This window comes from Cannabis sativa, chromosome X (genome assembly GCF_029168945.1).
Source record: "Cannabis sativa cultivar Pink pepper isolate KNU-18-1 chromosome X, ASM2916894v1, whole genome shotgun sequence".
Lineage (NCBI taxonomy): Eukaryota > Viridiplantae > Streptophyta > Magnoliopsida > Rosales > Cannabaceae > Cannabis > Cannabis sativa.
The window spans coordinates 79,814,715-79,832,986 of record NC_083610.1 but is presented as its reverse complement, the minus strand read 5'-3'; the positions used below and the strand labels follow the sequence as shown (position 1 = coordinate 79,832,986).

The following is an 18,272-nucleotide window of genomic DNA, read 5'->3' as shown; positions in this document are numbered from 1 at the left end:
TTATATATATGAATGGAATTAATATATTACGAAAGATTAAAACATTATAATTATATAAATGTTACAACACAGAATTATATTACATATTTATATATATAAAAGGAAAAGAGACCTAGGCTACATAATATTATATAATATGAAAAAGAAAAAGAAAATCACTTACTTACAACATTGAGAGTAGAATAGTGAGAATCATCATCATTTGAACAAGGTATTACACATTTATTTTTTCATAACTCTAAGCACTAAGAAAATTATCATGGAAATAATTTTGGGAATTATCAAACCTTAGAGTTTTCTAGCAAATTATTTTTTTGATAGAAAAATTCTCTATCCAAATGAGCATCAAAGACCTTTTTTTATAGTGTGAGGTGATCACACATAGAATTCACACACCACACCTTATTTTTCTCACATAAATGAGTATTAATCTATTTTGTAACAACTATATCATCATAGTTTTGAATTCCTTAAATCAAATTGTGAAATAAACCTTTTATAACACTAATTATGTGTGATCAATACAAGAGTTACTAAGTGACAATAAATTGTAACTCCTTTCCAAGTTACAACATGTAGGTTACAAAGTATAGGTTAAAATTATATGTTACACATTTATTTATAATACACTTAATATATATTATTCACATAATAATATATTTATCACATTTTAATCTATACTTATTACATTATCAAATAATATAACAATCCCCCACTAGATTAAAATGTGTGACACACTTATAACATTTATTTAATCAAACAAATATTATATCAAAATATAATATTTCCTCACTTTGATTGAATAAATATACACTTTTAAGAAGTCTTGTTTAGGTGCATTAGGTAAGATGTCTTTCGACTTGAATTTTACCTAATTACCACAAAGTTGATAAAATTTTAGTTGTCGTAGCATTGAACCGCTATTCCTTTAGTTCAATCCGGTGACAACACGCACACCCTTACTAATGCTCATTTGAGACCACATGTCTCACTCTTGCATCGTTAATAGTCATGTGCAAAATTCCAATTTATGGACTCTGTAGAAAATACTCCAAATTCTCATAAAAGGCGACACCACCTCTAGTCCATATGGGTAGAGTTTTAGTGTCTCATCACTCTTTAGACACTTCTTAAGCTTAAGCTCTATTAAAAAAACCTTTCGATTTTAACTCTCAATTTTCATCACATGTACTCATCTAAAGATGGGACAATTGAGTACCACATTCACTCTATTGGCTTGTTATTAAGTATTGAACTTAAGATAAGATTTTTAGTAGTGTTAAGATAGGTTACCATCAATGAGCAAAATACTAAGAGAGTTTAGATCTCATCTCTCGAAAATTCATACTTTAATCTTGTACGGAAATTAAACAATTTGTTATAACCTCTCACTATTGATTATACGTGAATCATGCCAAAATATAGTGTTCACTTTGTAATCACTTTCTTCCTTAAGTACTTAAGCTTTGAAAATTTAATCATAAAAGATTAATTTTTACACAACTCAAATTTCACTAATTTTGATACCAAACATATCAAAATTAAACACTATGGATAAAACATATCTAAATTACACTTTATTTTAAAATACCAAACATGTCTCAAATATATACATTTTAATTTTAGACACCAAATATATTTTAACTTTCTCGTATAGGAGTGCAACTTCACACTTTCACATTTCACTATCAAAACAATATCTTAATTTTAAAATAGACATTTATACAAATCTTACTTATACATTTATACAACCAAAAAAAAAGATCTTAACAAAAGCTTCATTAGTGGATCTTGATGTAAGGACATTACTATCTAAACCAAGTAGGAAATCTATCCTCAAAACTTTCTTTTACCAAGGAACTATGGATTTTTTGAAATAATAATAATAAAATGAAAAAGGCACAACTTTACTTTAATGAAAGATGTGACCACCAATGAAGAAAGAAACATGTTAAGTGAAGAGTTTATAAAACTGCACCAGGCATTAAGGAATTACAGTACAGCTTTCTGATAACTCTATATAAACGCATACATCTAAGCCATAGAAAAGGTAGCAAGAAACGACACTTAATTACAAAAATGGTAACAAGAAGTTGGTCACAAAAGAATGAAGCCAACCCATGAGAGAACTACTGAAACAAAAAAAAATGAAGACTTTCTTACAAGAGCTTTGATGATGAAAATTACTTTTCTAAGTGTGGAAATAATATCATGTCAGCTTGATTGTTCGAGGCTTGAGAGGGCCGTGGACTGAAGGTTTGGTTTAAGTGGTGGAGTTGCGGATTGTTTAAGCGACTTCTGTCTTTCCTCTGACCGGAGATGAGTTTCATCCAACTCTACTTCTGGCTTTCTTCTCACCTTCTTCTTTGTCACCACTATACTGTCTCCCACCCTAGCATCTTCTGGGGAGTGGCTTGAAGTTCCCTTGAACTTTTCTTGTTTAACCTTGTCGAAGCTCTGAACATTTATTGGACTGGGTGGCTGCATGACCACTGTTGAAGCAGGAACTGACTTGTTTGCTGAACAATGACCACCAGATAAAGTAGCCGAACTTTCTCGTGTGTATTGAGGCTGCAAAATGGAACCACCCTCAACTCGAACACCCTCCTCAGTTTTAGAGGCTAACATCTTTTTCCTCTTCATTTTCTCCTGATCCTGAACAAAGATATTATTACAAAAGATACAAGAAACTAGAATTAATCAGTTGTACTAGAAAACAAACTAATTTCTTTCCCTACTAAGGTTCCTGTTAACAAAAACAAACACTCCTTTCAAGCAAGAATTTAGCTGTCACGGAAAATTTATTACCTGCAACAGTTTTTTCCTTTTTCTCTTTTTCTTTTAAGTTGTAGAAGTCTTAAATTACCATGCAAACCATTTAACAGAAAAGACTTCAAATGGGTAGGAACTAGGAACTTGGAAATAAATTTAAGACCTTATATTGTCAAGAAATGCAGACGAATACATAACATATAAATACAATGGGATTCATTGTATTAAAAATAGGACTTCTAAATGTGTCAAGATCAGAAAGGGCAAAAGAAAAAAAAAATGCTTCTAGCAAGAATTAACTCCGCAAAAAAGGACACAGCATGCTACACACTCAATGTGTACAGGATAGGAACATACCTTTTTCCTGCCATATAGTTCTCTTCGCCTCTCTTTTGCCCGGCATATTGCACGCTTGATCCCATGGTTGTCCATGAAACCATTAGGCCATAATTCTGCAAGCTGTATTTACATGAGATTGGACATGTTATGAAAGCTCCATGATGTTGAAAGAAGTTTGACTAACCACAGAAGTTTGATACAAAGCTCTTCACACAGATAACCTTTACAAAAAATGGAAAGAAAAGTTTTATAGCACCACATTCATGAAAATTAACTAGAGTGTGTGACGCAGCTTTTCCTGGGTAAAATTGAGAGCTTCCAAAATCTACTTTAAATAAATAGAGGGGACGAGATGTATAAAAGGGGAAGAAGAATAAAGAAGCATAGGATCCTAAAATTTGTATTTGGGAATTCAAAAGCAAACCATTCAGAAACAAAAGAATAGATTAGGCTGCTTTAATGATCAAACAGCTTAGGAAGTGCTCAAAAGCCCTAAGTAAAACAAATTAAAAGAAAAAAAAACATCGAGGAAATACCTCTGCGTACAGCCTTCTTACTTGAGGACCTGCGTCATCATCCAGACCCTGAAACCATCAAACCAATAAAGATCAAAGAATAACATATAACAACAAGAAGTTCCAAAAGAGAGAATATCAGAGCAAGCATTGCAAGCACATAACAGTACATCAACATAAAGGTCATAGAGATCACAGATCTTGTCCTCCAATGCAGCATCCATACTATACTTTCTTTTAGAAACTTCTTTTTGTTCAGTAGGAATTTCTTGAAAATCGTCTGATGCTCCAGCTTGTTTCTCCAAGGCCTGAAATACATATTATGTATACAAAGTCAACTTTCTAGAGTTAGCTTTTGATAAGAATTGTGAAAGGTTTCTCATATCTAGAAGAAGTAAAAACTAGAAAAGAGAACAAAAATAAATGATGTAGCACTTTTAACAAGTAGAAATCATACCTTTGACTCCATAGAGGGTGCTCGCACTTTAAGCATCTCTATGACTTCCTTCTTTACACGTTGAAACCTATCATTTGTCTCCTGTTTAGCTGACAAACCCATGCTAATCATGACTTTCAAATTTCTCTGCAGCAAAATTACATTACCGAAAGATAAGTGACATAATAATTGCAGCCCTAAGAAAATACTAGTCAATTGAAAGTAAGCAGCCCATTATACTCATAAGGCAGTTAAGTACATCTTAATGATACTTTCATACCTTCAATGTTCTCAGTTGAATTAAGTGACCAAGAATACTCATAAGGCGGTTGAGTAGTTCTTTCGAAACTTTTCCATGGCTAGCCTGCTGCATGAAAATGCAAATTCCTTTAGAAATTTTAAAAAGTGTAGGACCACTATGAGAGTCTCATTTAGGAATGTTAAAATTTATTGAAGTATAGAAGAACTCAATTGTGCAATTTCAGTCAAGTTTTCTGAAGTACCGCTAATCTCGCAACTTTGGCAAGCTTCATTTTTATTTCTCTAGGCAATCTCCTTTTAATAGCCTGTGACGAATTATCTGCCTCTTGATTTTCCACATTAGGCGGCCTTGCTGTAATATTGTACATAAATACTAGTCCAGAAGAAATATCATCCTAAAATAACTAGCCCAATATACCATCAAAATAAAAATAAATGTTGGGAGAACATTAACACTTACATTCTGCAACCATTTTCTCTAACTCCCTTATAGCCTTTTCAAGTATTGAACCTTTCGGCCTTGCATTAGAACCATCCTTTTTGTGCATGTGCGGTGTTTTCTGCATCAATAAATTCAAAATTAAAAGATTCATCAAGCATCATAGATAAAACATATGAGATGAGACAATTGTCATAGATTTCTGTAAAACCATGAAATACAGAGATCATAACAAGAACCTTCAAATTTTCCACAATAATTAACTTATCTGCTCATCCTCAAATACACTCAGACACATTCCAAATAGTAATACATAGAGAATTATGGGGATAAAGGAAGCTATCTTCCCTCTCTGTGGCACTCAACTCACTCTCAGATAACACCAAGAAATAATGCTTTATTTATCCCGATAAACTAAACTGCTTTCGGAAACGTACATCTTACCAAGAAGCCATAAGAAAATAGGAACAAGCCAGAAGACTAAGGTTGAAGCAAATATATGGCTGTGTGGCTGGTTACAAGCAATTCAAGCCCACGTTTAACAGTTTTTAATTCCATGGTACAGGCAGCTTCTCACATATTATGTGACTGATTTGACTTGAGATGCTTATTACAATGCTTACCATTTGTTATAAATGGAAGGGAAGGAAAATTAGTTGTTCAACAACAATGACAGAAGACTAACAAACTATGTCTATTACATCTTCACAAGCGCTAAATGTTCAGAGTTGCAATATCTTGCAACCTATAGAATGTAATCTTTTGATGAAACACAGGTTGTTAATAACCTAATTGATGTTCAGAGTTGCAGTATCTTGCAACCTATTTGATGACTCCATCTGATGTACAGAATCAATGGTTTGAACTACACATTACTTTAACAATGGAAATTAACAAAGAGATTGAGAACAAGAAATACTAACAGTTGTTGGTGCAGAGTACTTTCCCTCAAAGGTGTTAACATCAGAAAGTTCACGGTTGCCATTTTTTTCCCTCACACGAATTGATGAATCCAATTCATCAGCACCACTAGATGGTCTCCCAGATTGGGATTTGGATTGTACATAGACATTTTTATCATGATGTTTAGAATGTGAAGAATCAGAGGATACAGCCATTTCTTTGAACTTGCTACTTGGATCTTTAGATAAGAGGGATCCTGTCTTCTGCTTTTCAATATCCTTTACCTCAGCTAATATCATAGTAGCATCTCCATTTGAAACTTTCAGAACAGAAGGATCTATTATTGTTTTTGAATCTGAAGATTTCTTCTTAGGGCAAACTACTGTAGAATTCAACTGACTCTGAAATTGTATATCTTCACCGGATACAGCTACTGCTTGAGTAGTGGTAGACAAAGTCTTTGCAAGTGCTGATGTATTCTTACCACTAGCCATTTTGCCTGGTTTTGCATGTTTATTTTGCAAACAACCATCATCATTTTCACCATTACCCTTTGCCAAATCCTTTCTTCGCCTTTTCTTTGGTTGCTGGCTAGGTAGTGCAGTGGATTCACTTTTTCATAGAAAAGAGAACAAAATAAGAAAGAAAAAAAGTCCAAATGAAAATATCGAAAGCATTGACTAGTTATTATACCAAGGAATCAATTTCTCTCCATCATTTAGAAAAAAAAAATATCTATACATCCATACAACAGAAATTACTGAAATTACTTAAAAAATTATAAAATATAAACATATTATAGTGACCTAAAAATTGTTAGCTTGTTTTGTGCATGATATTTAGATAGTGTCTACATAAAATTCTAGTGCTTGTGTCATCGTGTGGCTAAATTTATATCATTCTACTCTTACAAAAATAAAACAATGGTAGATATTCATTATTCAAGCAATTAATATTGATTTAAAATTTCTAAAACAATTCCTTCATACAGAAACAGGAATATTCAATGTTTGTTAAGGTTTTTTTTTTAACTGCAATGTTTGTTAAGGTTTAGAAGATAAGATAGCCACAAAGAAACTAAAAAACCACTTAAATAAAGAAGAAGAAAGACACAACACAGTAGAAAATTTAAACAAACTCACATGCGTTCTAATTGTCCTCTGTTAACAAAAAAACCGCCATGCTTTATGGCTGAATTATCAACTTCAAAGTATTCATCCTGCAAAAACAAAATAAAATGAGAGATCGTTGTTGTTAAAATAATATATGCTACAACATTAAGTTGCTAGTGCAGCAAGAAAAAAAAATCAATATAGATGTGATAAAATAGATGTGTAGACTAACCAACTCAGCATCATCGATGAAAGAGTCTTCTGTATCATACTGATCATCATCAGGGATGTCATTGTGATCTTCCTCGTCACTACTGTCTTTCCCCTGACATAAATTATATTACGCATTAGCATAACATACACAATATTTTGATGTGAGAAATAGTGATATAAGAAAACGTTGCTAGCAAGACAAGTTTTTCAATGAAATTACATACCATATAAAGTCGTTCAATCTTCTCAATAACAGCACTAAAACGACTGGGAGCAGTCTCATCTTTAACTTCTTCACCATCCGGTTGCGCCTAAAGTGAAGCAAAATTTAAAAATTAATGAATAATAATCATTTTGTGCTTGATTTTTCAAATCTCTATGAATCAGCTCAGTAAACAAGCTTATAGTTATATGATGGAATAGAACTTTTTTAAGGTGATGAATATTGCAGTAATATTATGCATAACACATGCAATTAACATTTTCAGCTACAACCTATAAACATGTCATTAGTAAGAAAACAAACTACAGATTGACTAGCATGCACAGAAAGGGAAATAGCATATTATGTCATAAACCTAAACTCATAATTAATTAAGAACTCAAAGAAAATTCCAAATGGCTCATTTTCCCCCAAAATAATTATAGATTTAAAGAGTGACCACAAAAAACATAATGTAAATAGCATATGGTGTAAATCAGCATAAGTTGAACAGCTTTGCCCTCTTCAAAAATGTGCACAATAAATTTTCTAGCTAGTTATTTCAAACATAGTCAAACTACATAAGTAACAAAAAACCAAGGAAACAAATCTAGTTTGTAGCAATTGAATTGAACTGTTCAGTTTAATGGCATGTCAAACTTAAAGTGTGAGACGTGAAGAAAGATAAACATCATCAGCCTTCGTCATCTGACTAAATTTGGTCCTTCAAATAAACGAAACTAATGGTTAGTCACACCAATGATTTTCTCACAACATTTTTCACGTAACGGTAGAGAACTATAATGAAAAACTACAATAACATATACCAACCCAACACATGAAATTCAAAACATATTAACAAAAACAAAATAAAAGCGAATTCAGTTCTTGACAACAACCCAAAAATCAATTAAAACGACGCAAATATAGAATCATAATGTCTCACCGCCACAGGAGCGATACGAGACTCGAGACGGGGATGAGCATTGACAGGAAGCTCGAGAACGGTAGTAGAAGAAGACCCATTGACCTTATTAGCGTCCTTCATGAGCTTCTTCCACGAGACTATAGTAGTCTCACCAGGACGAAGCTCCATCGTGAACATTTGACGGTCACCGGACTTGAAAAAAGACGACGAAACCCTGCATATTGATTCACCGCCGCGCTTCTCTTCCTCCATTTGAAATGAAAGTTTCAGGGCTACAGAGAATTCTAGGGTATTTGGGGATCGAAGATTCGAGAATTAAGATGCGAGCAACATAAAATTCGTATAAACCCCAGCCCTAGAAAAACGAAGACATAATGATAGTAAAAAGGGATTGGGCGGGAGTAGAGTAGAAGGGAGGAAGTAGGTGTTGAACTGGGTAATGGATATAGACAAATTTTCTCGCTCTTTCTCGCTCTTTCTCTTCCGAGAAAGTTAAGAGTTAGAGGAGGAAAAAGAGGGTCCGGGATATGAGTATGACGGGTAGACTTGTCCGGATCGGATCCTAACCCGTACAGTTCCCTACTTTAAAAGCCAAACGGTTGCCGCCCTCATATCTATTAATTAAGGCTTCTCAATTAGCCGGTGATTGACGGGTATTCTACTCTACTACCATTACGAGTAATAAATACAAATTCTCACATAATACACCAAAAAATTATAAAAATACATTGAAACTTTTATTTTTACCTGTTGATCTCCCTTCTAGTCAACGATATAGAGTTAATTAAAGCGACAAGAATAATAATAAAATAATAGTAAAAACGATAAAATAAAACGACACACGATATTCCTCTTTTAGTTATATTACTTAAAGAAAACTACTAAGATCACAGGATCTGCCCAAATAAATTTCTTAATAGCCTCGAGAGTGTACAATTATTTTTACAGGGTAATCGCTAATTAAGAGCTTAAAAAGCAGTTCCTTTCATAGTGAATGGTTTCACTATTTAAGTCCTTGAAAAATAGAAGTAGTAAATCAAATTCCCCATTCTGGTAGAATCAGTTGAAAATTAGCTCTAGCTCCAACGCTAGGTTGGTAATCTCACGAATTTTGATCTGGCGAGTTAATCTCGAATGAATAGAAATTCTAGTTGCTATTTTCGTAGAAGCAATTAAGGAAAGAATCTAAAGAAGATCTCTTCCCATCGTATTTATCTATACGGACAATATATTCAACCTGGCATGCTTAGTTGCACGACACATCACGAGATACTAGCTCCGTTCAAAGAATGGTTGCAGGTAGGGGTGTTCATAAAATTGTCCACACCGAGTAAAAAATGTGGTTTGAAATTCTTTACGATACGGTTGTGGTTTGTAATTTTTTCAAACCGCGTGGTGCGGTGCAGTTTGTGGTTTTGAATTTAATAATTGCGGTTTAAACCGCATGGCACTATATATTACAAAGTTGCCAATTTTTACAATATGATTTTTATTCTTTTTTTCATATAAGAACAAATATATGTAATATAAGTATATATTACATTATTTTTTTCGAGACAATTCAATATAATGACTTGATAATTAGTATATATATATATTCTGATGTTAAAATATTAATAATATTTTTTTGTATTGTTAAAATTTTATAGATTGATTTTTAAATTTTTATTATAATGTTCGATAATGATGATAGTGTAAACCGCTCAAACGCACTGCACCATATAATATTTTTGCAGTGTGGTTTTTACAGTTTTAAGATCTCGTAGTGTGGTTGTGGTTTAAGAAATTACAAAAACCGCATATGCAGTTTGGTTTGAGAAAAATATTACAAGCCGCACCGCAAACACCTCTAATTGCAGGATAGCTTTACTTGGATAAATCCAACTTTAGGATGAATTTGGTCAGCTTATTTGAGAGATATGCTCCAATCAGGTTTTAACATATTTTCCATGTGTTACCTTGTGAGGTGTCACGTCATCTTGTGTGAAATTTGAGATAATTGATGCGTGTTGTATGCCGTATCAAATTTACTAATTATTTTGATTCCAATACTTCTAGTTATTTCAATATAATAGTAAGTAAGGATCGATCCCACGAGGACTATACTTATTTGATTATTCAAAAATTAAAGACAGGAATTAAAAAAAGAGTTTTAATTATGAAAATTAAATAACATAAATTAGAAAGCAAATAAAATGTGATACTACGATATTCAATGAATAATTAAAGGTTAATCTCTACCCTCAACAATTATCTTTAGTTCCTAATAATGAATGTTATTTTAGTATTCTAATTATTATTTTTTTTTTTTTTTGATAAATCAGCAAGATTATTATTGATCCACAAACTATTTCAAGACAATTACAATGAAAGAGCGCCTTTACATATAAAGACCTCAACAAAAAAACAATTCTACATTTTTACAACTTATGAAACCATTCTCTATCTTATGAAACCATTTTTACAACAAAAAAACAATTCTGCATTATTCTAATTAAATTATTAATCCTGCAAATAACGATGAAGCAGTCAATTATCTCAATCTCCTTATTGTAATTAACCAAGGCGAAGCGCTCAATAATTAATTTTTTTACCTAAATAGTAAATATATGAAACATACAATTTATTTAACTTAGATAAAGCATTACATTCAATGGAGATAGATTAATCTAGACAATAAATTAATGAAGCATATAATTCATTTAGCTTAGTTTCTATTCTTCATCACAATTAAAAATAGGGAAATTTGCGGCATAAATACCCATTTTATTCATTTTTGTTGCTAATAAGTACCCAATTTTTAAAAATTGCGGCATTAATACTCAAAATCTCACTTCTTAAACTCTGCCGTTGGTACCACTTAACAGAGTTACTACTAAGGACACGTAACTGTCCTGATAATTCCACTCTTTTTTTCTTCGCCTAATTAATGAAGAAAATACATAAAACTAATTAAAATAAAAATAAACAAATCAATAATCATTTAAAACATATATGATAAAAAAAAAACATAAATCACTAAATCTAATTGCATCTGACCTAGCCACCCACCTACACACTCCTCCACCATCACCCCACCACATGGGAATCGATCAAGCTATTCGCACCACCAAAAAGGAGAAGAAACCCAATCGCAACATCTCTCTCCCTAAACCCATTGTACCTAAGTAATCACACCTTAAACCCAGAAATGTAATCCTTTCCGACGATAACGAGTGATGAGCAGCTTGAAACGCCATTTATAAGTTGAAAAAAAAAAGGAAAGTAAAAGGAAGAGGTGGTATGGTGTAGCAAAGGGAGTTTGTCTTCTTTTTTTTCTAAAATAGAGGCTTTTGGAGGGGATGTGATTTGCACTAATTCATTTATGTTGATTTTTGGGATTTTATGTTGTAATTTCAAGTTGAGGGGTGTGTGATTTCTTTGAATGGGTGGACATGGAATGTTGTGTGAGGTGCAGAGAGGGCTAATTGATGGATTATGAACCCATACCACAGTAATCATCCTCCTCCATTGATGGCTCTCCCAAGGTCTTTCGTGTGGTGTGATAGTGATGGGCGATTGGAAGGTGTTCGCTTGGAAACTGGGTTTAAGAAGAAAGAAGGTGTGAAATGCAATTCTGATCTCTCATGTGGTGGTAGTGAAGGAGTGCGTGGGAGGGTGGCTAGAACAGTGCTTTTAGATTTACTAATTTAGGTTTTTTTTTTGATAATATATGTTTTAAATGATTATTAATTTGTTTATTTTTATTTTAATTAGTTTTATGTATTTACTTGATTAATTAGGTAAAAAGAAAAGGAAGAATTATCAGGACACTACACGTGTCTTTAGTAGTAACTCTGTTAAGTGGTACCAACGGCAGAGTTTAAGAAGTGAGATTTTGAGTATTAATGCCGCAATTTTTAAAAATTGGGTACATATTAGCAACAAAATGAACAAAATGAGTATTTATGCCGCAAATTTCTCTTAAAAATATATTTGACAATATTAAAAATTATAATTTATCACAAACACTTAAACCTTTGACTATTAGGTGAATATCAATACTAAGATGATAATAGATTAAAATAAAACTTAATTTAGTGATCATCTAAACAAAATTAAAGTAATAATCATGACAATTGAAAATAGAAGAATAGAAGTAATTTGATATAATAGAAACTAAAAAATTAACATTAATCGTAGAAATTAAAAATTCATGTCTTGGGTTTTAATATAACCCTTAACTAAAAAGAAACTAATCTGAACTAGACATTATAATATAAATCATAATAAAAAGTATGAGATTAAGGAGAAGAAAAGGAACAATGATGTAGAACTATTGGTGTCGTAATCTCCTTCTTCTTCTTTCTTTCTATTTGGGTTTTCTCTCAAAAACACAATTCAAAGGTGCTAAAAATTGAACCCTAAAGGTCCTATATATATTCCCTCAAAAATATTTGATTAAAAAATAAGTTTGAAAAAAAAAAAAAGGAATCACACTCTCACCGCGACGAGCTTCTCCATTCGTCGCGGCCATAACCCCTGTCAGGGAGCTTCTTATTTTCTTGCTGCAACAAAACTCCAGCCTTCGCTGCTGCAAAAATCTCGAGTTTTGGGTCTTCATAGATTTTCAAAACTCTAGGGGCCCGTTTGGAACACTGGATTGGACATAAAAGGATTGGATTGGACTGAACAGGACAAGATTGGATTATGTTAAAAGTAATCATGTGTTTGGTTTAGACTTGACTATTTTATTTATTTTATTTTTAAAAAAACTTATATTAAAATAAAAATAAATAATTCCCATCAAAAAAATAAAAAGAAATAGCAAAAATAATTAAATTATAAAATAAAATAATATATTAAATATATATCATAAATATATAATAAAATAATTTATCATATTTATATTTAATAAATAATTACAATAATATATATTTATTTATGCTAAATAATAATTTAACTAATTTAATACAAATATTAGTTTTCTAAATTGATAATATAAATTTTTTAGTAATTTAAAAAGAATATATAATTTTATTATCATATTATTCTTCTATAATTAATTTAAGTAGCAATTGTTTAATTAATTTTATTTTAAATTTTGAAAGCTTATGTATGATAATTCAAAATTATACATTTTCACTAATTTTCATAAATAAGTTTTTGATAAAAAAATCTATAAATAAATTTGTAATAATTCTTTCGTTAGAATTCTTATTAAATTTAAAATATATTAACAAAATTAAAATAATAAAAAAAAATCTCACTTTTATGGGATTATTTATCCCACCTGTTAGATGGGATAAATAATCCCAAACAAATGAGATTAGTTGGATTAGTTATCCAGACTTCCAACATGTCCAAACACTAGACTAGACAAATTAGCATGTCTAATCCAGTCTAATCCTGCGTACAAAACGAGCACTAGGAAAATATTATTTGGTGAGTCTTGTCATCCTCCAACATCACCTAGTCATAAAACCAACAAATCCACTAACTTTTACTCATAAAATTCAATTTACCTTCAAAACCCAAAAAATTTATAAAACAATATGAAAAATATTAAAAATGTCAAGAAACAACACCCTTTAAATATGGAAAATTTAACAATTTTAGAACCTAAAATGCTCTTATCAAATTCCCCCACACTTAGATTTTGCTAGTCCCTTAACAAAATACTAATTAAACTTAACATACAAATAAACCGACCAAACAAATAAATAATCAAATAATATATAGTTTCGCTGACAATAATTTTAGTCACAAAATTTAGTTAGTCAAATAATACTATGAAGATTCTTAACTCTACAATCTTTAGAGTTTTAACTCAACATAATAATTTTTCAAGCTCAATTTTTTTGTGTATGTGTGCTCAATCAAATTATCATATTACTAACATTCAAATCAATTCACGCATGCCAACAATCAATGTTTATCTCAAAAAAATGCGTATTTCAATAAAAATCTACGTCACAAGCTTAATTATGGAATCATTTTCCACTAATGTAATTACACACAATCTCAATAACAATAGACTTTATAAACTTATAATGTAAGCTAGGGTGAAAGGTAGAGATGAGAAGGTTAATTTAGACTCAAATCAAACCATAGCATACATATACAATATTCTTTCAAATAATTTTTATTTGTATTCCCCAATCATTTCCCACAATAATTCAACCTTGTATTTTTCCCATTTCAGAATAAAATTTACTATTCTTCCACACTTAAATTTTTGCAAGTATTCATATATTTCTCAACATATTTCTCAACATATTTCTCATTCTTTTTGCAAAATACTTGCAACTTACAAATATTTATTTTGAGGGAATAGTATTCTTTTTCGCTGCTTATACATACTCATTAATATATTTTTCTCAACAAAACTCTCACACCTTTAGACAAACATAAATATCAATATACTATTGTGTATAAAAGGAGGAAAAAGGATTTATTTATAGCTCAAAAGGTTATTTTATAAGATCAAAAGAAAAATAAGATTTCAATATTTAGGCTTAAATTGGGTAAAACTAGAGAATTCACAAATAGGGTAGGCTTAAAAAGCTCAATCGATCCAAAAAAATTGCTTACATCATATCTCAAAATCATGTGTAATTTATCAAATTCGCCTTAAATAATTTTCAAATAAGTTCTAGAGTGATTGAGATCAAATATCAACAGTCAAATACATGCATTCATCTTTCAAATACTAGAAAATATGATGATTTAATTAACGTGCTAAATTTTAAAAATCAAGCTTAAGCAGTCATTAATCAAAAGTTAATAAGCACACAAATCATATAGAGTTCATCACCTTCATAGCATTATCTCCATTACAATTAGAAATCTCATCATCTACTCATTGTTGTCAACTTATTGCACATATCTAAAATATATATTTTTATTAATTTTTTTACCCAATCAACATATATTAAAAAATATATCTTTATTATTTTATTTTTAAACAATAAAATAGAAAAAATGTTTATGTTTTTTAAAAAATCACTATTGTAATGTTACATTTTGCAATTACTAAAAAAATATCTTTTTATTATTTAAAAAAAGTGATATTTCTATAAAAATAAAAAGTATTATAAAATTAAAAGCATTATGATTAAACTATAATTATAATTAATAATAAATTTTAAATATTATTATATTCTTTTTTATAAATATCACTTAAATTAAATATTTTTAATAAAAATAGTGTTATAAAGTTGTTTATTGATTTAACATTAAAAAAAACTAATTATACAATTAAAAATATACATAATTAAAATAAAAATTAAGAATATAATTAATATTGCACGTAATATTAACTTAATATATATTAGTATATAATCCTTTTACTGCACTATATTATTGCAATGTTTTTGAAATAGATATTTTGCTATCCCTGTTGAAAATATGATGACATATCAATATGTACTTATCGTATTTTTATTTTCTGTACTGAAATCATGTAGAAATTCCTCGATTGTTAGTTAATAATATGTTGATCATTTTGCAGGCATCGGACTTAATTTTCTAAGCATTTATTATATTCAATAAATGTTTGTTGTTTGTTGTTTAGTTGGGTAAACAATTAAACATGGTATGCTTTTGAAAATTGCACATGATGTTTTATCCTTAGCATTTTAAGCATGTATGTAAAATAGGAGCTAGCTGAGAGAGTATGTTGAAAATTTCTTCATGTTTAATTAATACACCACTTTTGAGTAGCCACAACCTTTTAGGATCACCTAGCTAGTTATTACTTTGTCCCATGCGATTGTATGTATGATCATATGATTTTGATAGGAGCTGGGGAAATCAAACTCATAACATATATATATCTTTATATATTAAAAGTGCCTATTTAACGGTATTTTTTGGTTTAACAGAATATACTTAAAAAATAGAAGAATATTCTGTTAAATTTAACGATTATGTTTGATCGATCTCCCGTTAATAAATAAACCCAATAATTAAACTCAAAAAATTAAACAATCTTTTAAATATTAATAATCTCTTTTTAAATTAAAAAAATCATCTTACCCCATCTCTCTCTAACAAACCTATATCGAGAGAATATTAATAATTTTTTTTATTTATCTTTTAAAAAAGAAAAATATAGATAAAATGTCTAGAAAAGATAATATAAATGTGAGACTTTATATGAATATTTACCTTATATGTTTGTGCTTATTTTTAGTTTTATTTTTAATTTTACCACCGAGAGGAGAAGGTTGAAAAATATTAGAATATGAAAATATTATTGAAACTTATTAGTAATTTGCAAAGAATGTAAAAGTCTATAAATATATAGTTGTGTAGCTATTATTATATATGAAATGAGATAATAGAACTTTTTTTCAATTAGAAGATTAATGTACATTTTACTATTAATAACATACATTATTATAACACAACTATGTTTTACTTACTAAATATACTGACACATATTTTATTTTTATAAAACAAATTGTTCAAATAATTATACTATTTTAATTATTAATTAAAATAAAAAACTAAAATATTAAATAAAACTAACACTGCGTGGCTTGGCACGTAACAATCACCTAACATATATATATATAACATGTTCAAATTGAATTAATAATGCATTTTGAACATACATTGATAGTAGTGTTAAGACAAAACTTGAAGTTATTCATATATTCATATATTATATATAAAATTGTTTTGTTTTATAGAAGATAGTAAAACGTTCTAACTGCAAACGTTGTCCAAATGCTGCAGGTGGACACTAATCTTGGAATGAAGGAGTAGTACCTGCCTGGCAAAATGCATCCAAATTATTCATTATTATTTGGATATGTAATTTTATTAAAAAACGGTAGTAACAGCACTCTTTTGATAATGCAGTGCATTGAGCCCTGTTATACGTGGCTAAAGCCTAAACCCCCCAATTTTTCTTTTTGAATACGTGGTATTCTAAAAAGAACACCACCCATCCAACTGTACACCATAAACTTGTCTTAATTTGTCTTTACATCTTTTCACAAGAGCCTACCTTTTCTTTTTTAACATATATTTACTTGTATGTGAGCTGAAAACTTTATTTAATTAAAATCTCCTTTTATAATATTTTAATTCATTTTTATATTTAAAGTTATTAGAATATTTTTTTGAAAGCAAACTATAATTATAGTATTATTTTTGTAAATTTTTAAAATTTTGAATAATTTACAGTACTGAAAATAAAATTTCAGATATTAATTTTAGTTTAGCACGAGTGTTCAAGAAACTTCAAACGTCTTTTCGATACTGTAAATTATTCAAAAAATTTCAAAAATTTATAAGAATAATGTCGTAAGTACAACAAACACCACTATGAAAAAAATATTTCGACATGTATTTTTGGGTACTCCTCATAACTTGCGGTGGTGATAAGCACTGGCGGACCCAATGAAAGACCAGTGTGGGCTTAAGCCCATGCTGAAAAAAAATATTTCTTTTACATCTTAATTAAAAAAAATCTTTTAATTATTTTAGTTGCCCACAACAAATGCGCAACAGAATAGGAGATCAATAGTTGAATGATACTTTGACAGTATATTTTAAAAAGAATATATTCAATGTTATTGACAACGAGCTTATTATTCGTCGTTTTTAAAATATAAAAACTCGTCGATGACAAGTCTAAAGATATGAGCTCAAAAATTGATATATTTGCTAAAGTTTTAGGATATTGAGTATGTTATATATTTTGAAGATCGTTTTAGATTGTTTTTTTTTTTTTTTTCCTATTAGAAGATTTTTAGTGCTTGATATGTAATATCTTTTTAGTTGAGAATTGAAATATTGAATTGTGTTTTTCTTTATATTTACTTATTTTTTTGGAATATTTTTATACATGAAAAAAATTTACGCCCACCCTCAAATTAAATTCTGGGTCCGCCACTGCTAATAATGAGACATTAAAGGCTTCTTCCATTCATTCTATCTAGGATTATTCATTCGATTCAATTCGCATTATTTTACTCATTGTATATTTAATTCGTGCTAAATGTAAATTTTATATTTTGAATCTAATCTAATTTGTATTATAACTCAAATTTAATTCAATTTAATTCACAAAAGTAAAGATTAAATTAATTATTTTAAATTTAATATTTTATGAACACTCCTAATCCTATCATGTCAGTAACAATATCAATAAAATAG

General features: G+C 29.7%; 1 protein-coding gene across 2 annotated transcripts; it reads right to left on the bottom strand.

Annotated features, from left to right (window-relative positions):
- Nucleotides 1-1,935: 1,935 nt before the first annotated feature.
- Nucleotides 1,936-8,709, bottom strand: LOC115699443 (ubinuclein-1). 2 transcript variants are annotated; one of them, XM_030626860.2, is made up of 13 exons: nt 8,139-8,709; nt 7,215-7,301; nt 7,010-7,102; nt 6,808-6,884; nt 5,686-6,277; nt 4,784-4,883; nt 4,566-4,675; nt 4,343-4,429; nt 4,084-4,209; nt 3,797-3,934; nt 3,648-3,695; nt 3,130-3,231; nt 1,936-2,655 (listed from the first exon to the last, which is right to left on the bottom strand). In XM_030626860.2, the coding sequence occupies exons 1-13, from the start codon at nt 8,370-8,372 to the stop codon at nt 2,215-2,217; spliced, it is 2,235 nt and encodes a 744-aa protein (XP_030482720.1). In that variant the 5' UTR covers nt 8,373-8,709; the 3' UTR covers nt 1,936-2,214. The 2 variants fall into 2 exon arrangements, with proteins under 2 accessions (XP_030482720.1, XP_030482725.1); XM_030626865.2 differs by having other exon boundaries at nt 4,343-4,426.
- Between the last annotated feature and the right edge of the window lie 9,563 nt (nt 8,710-18,272).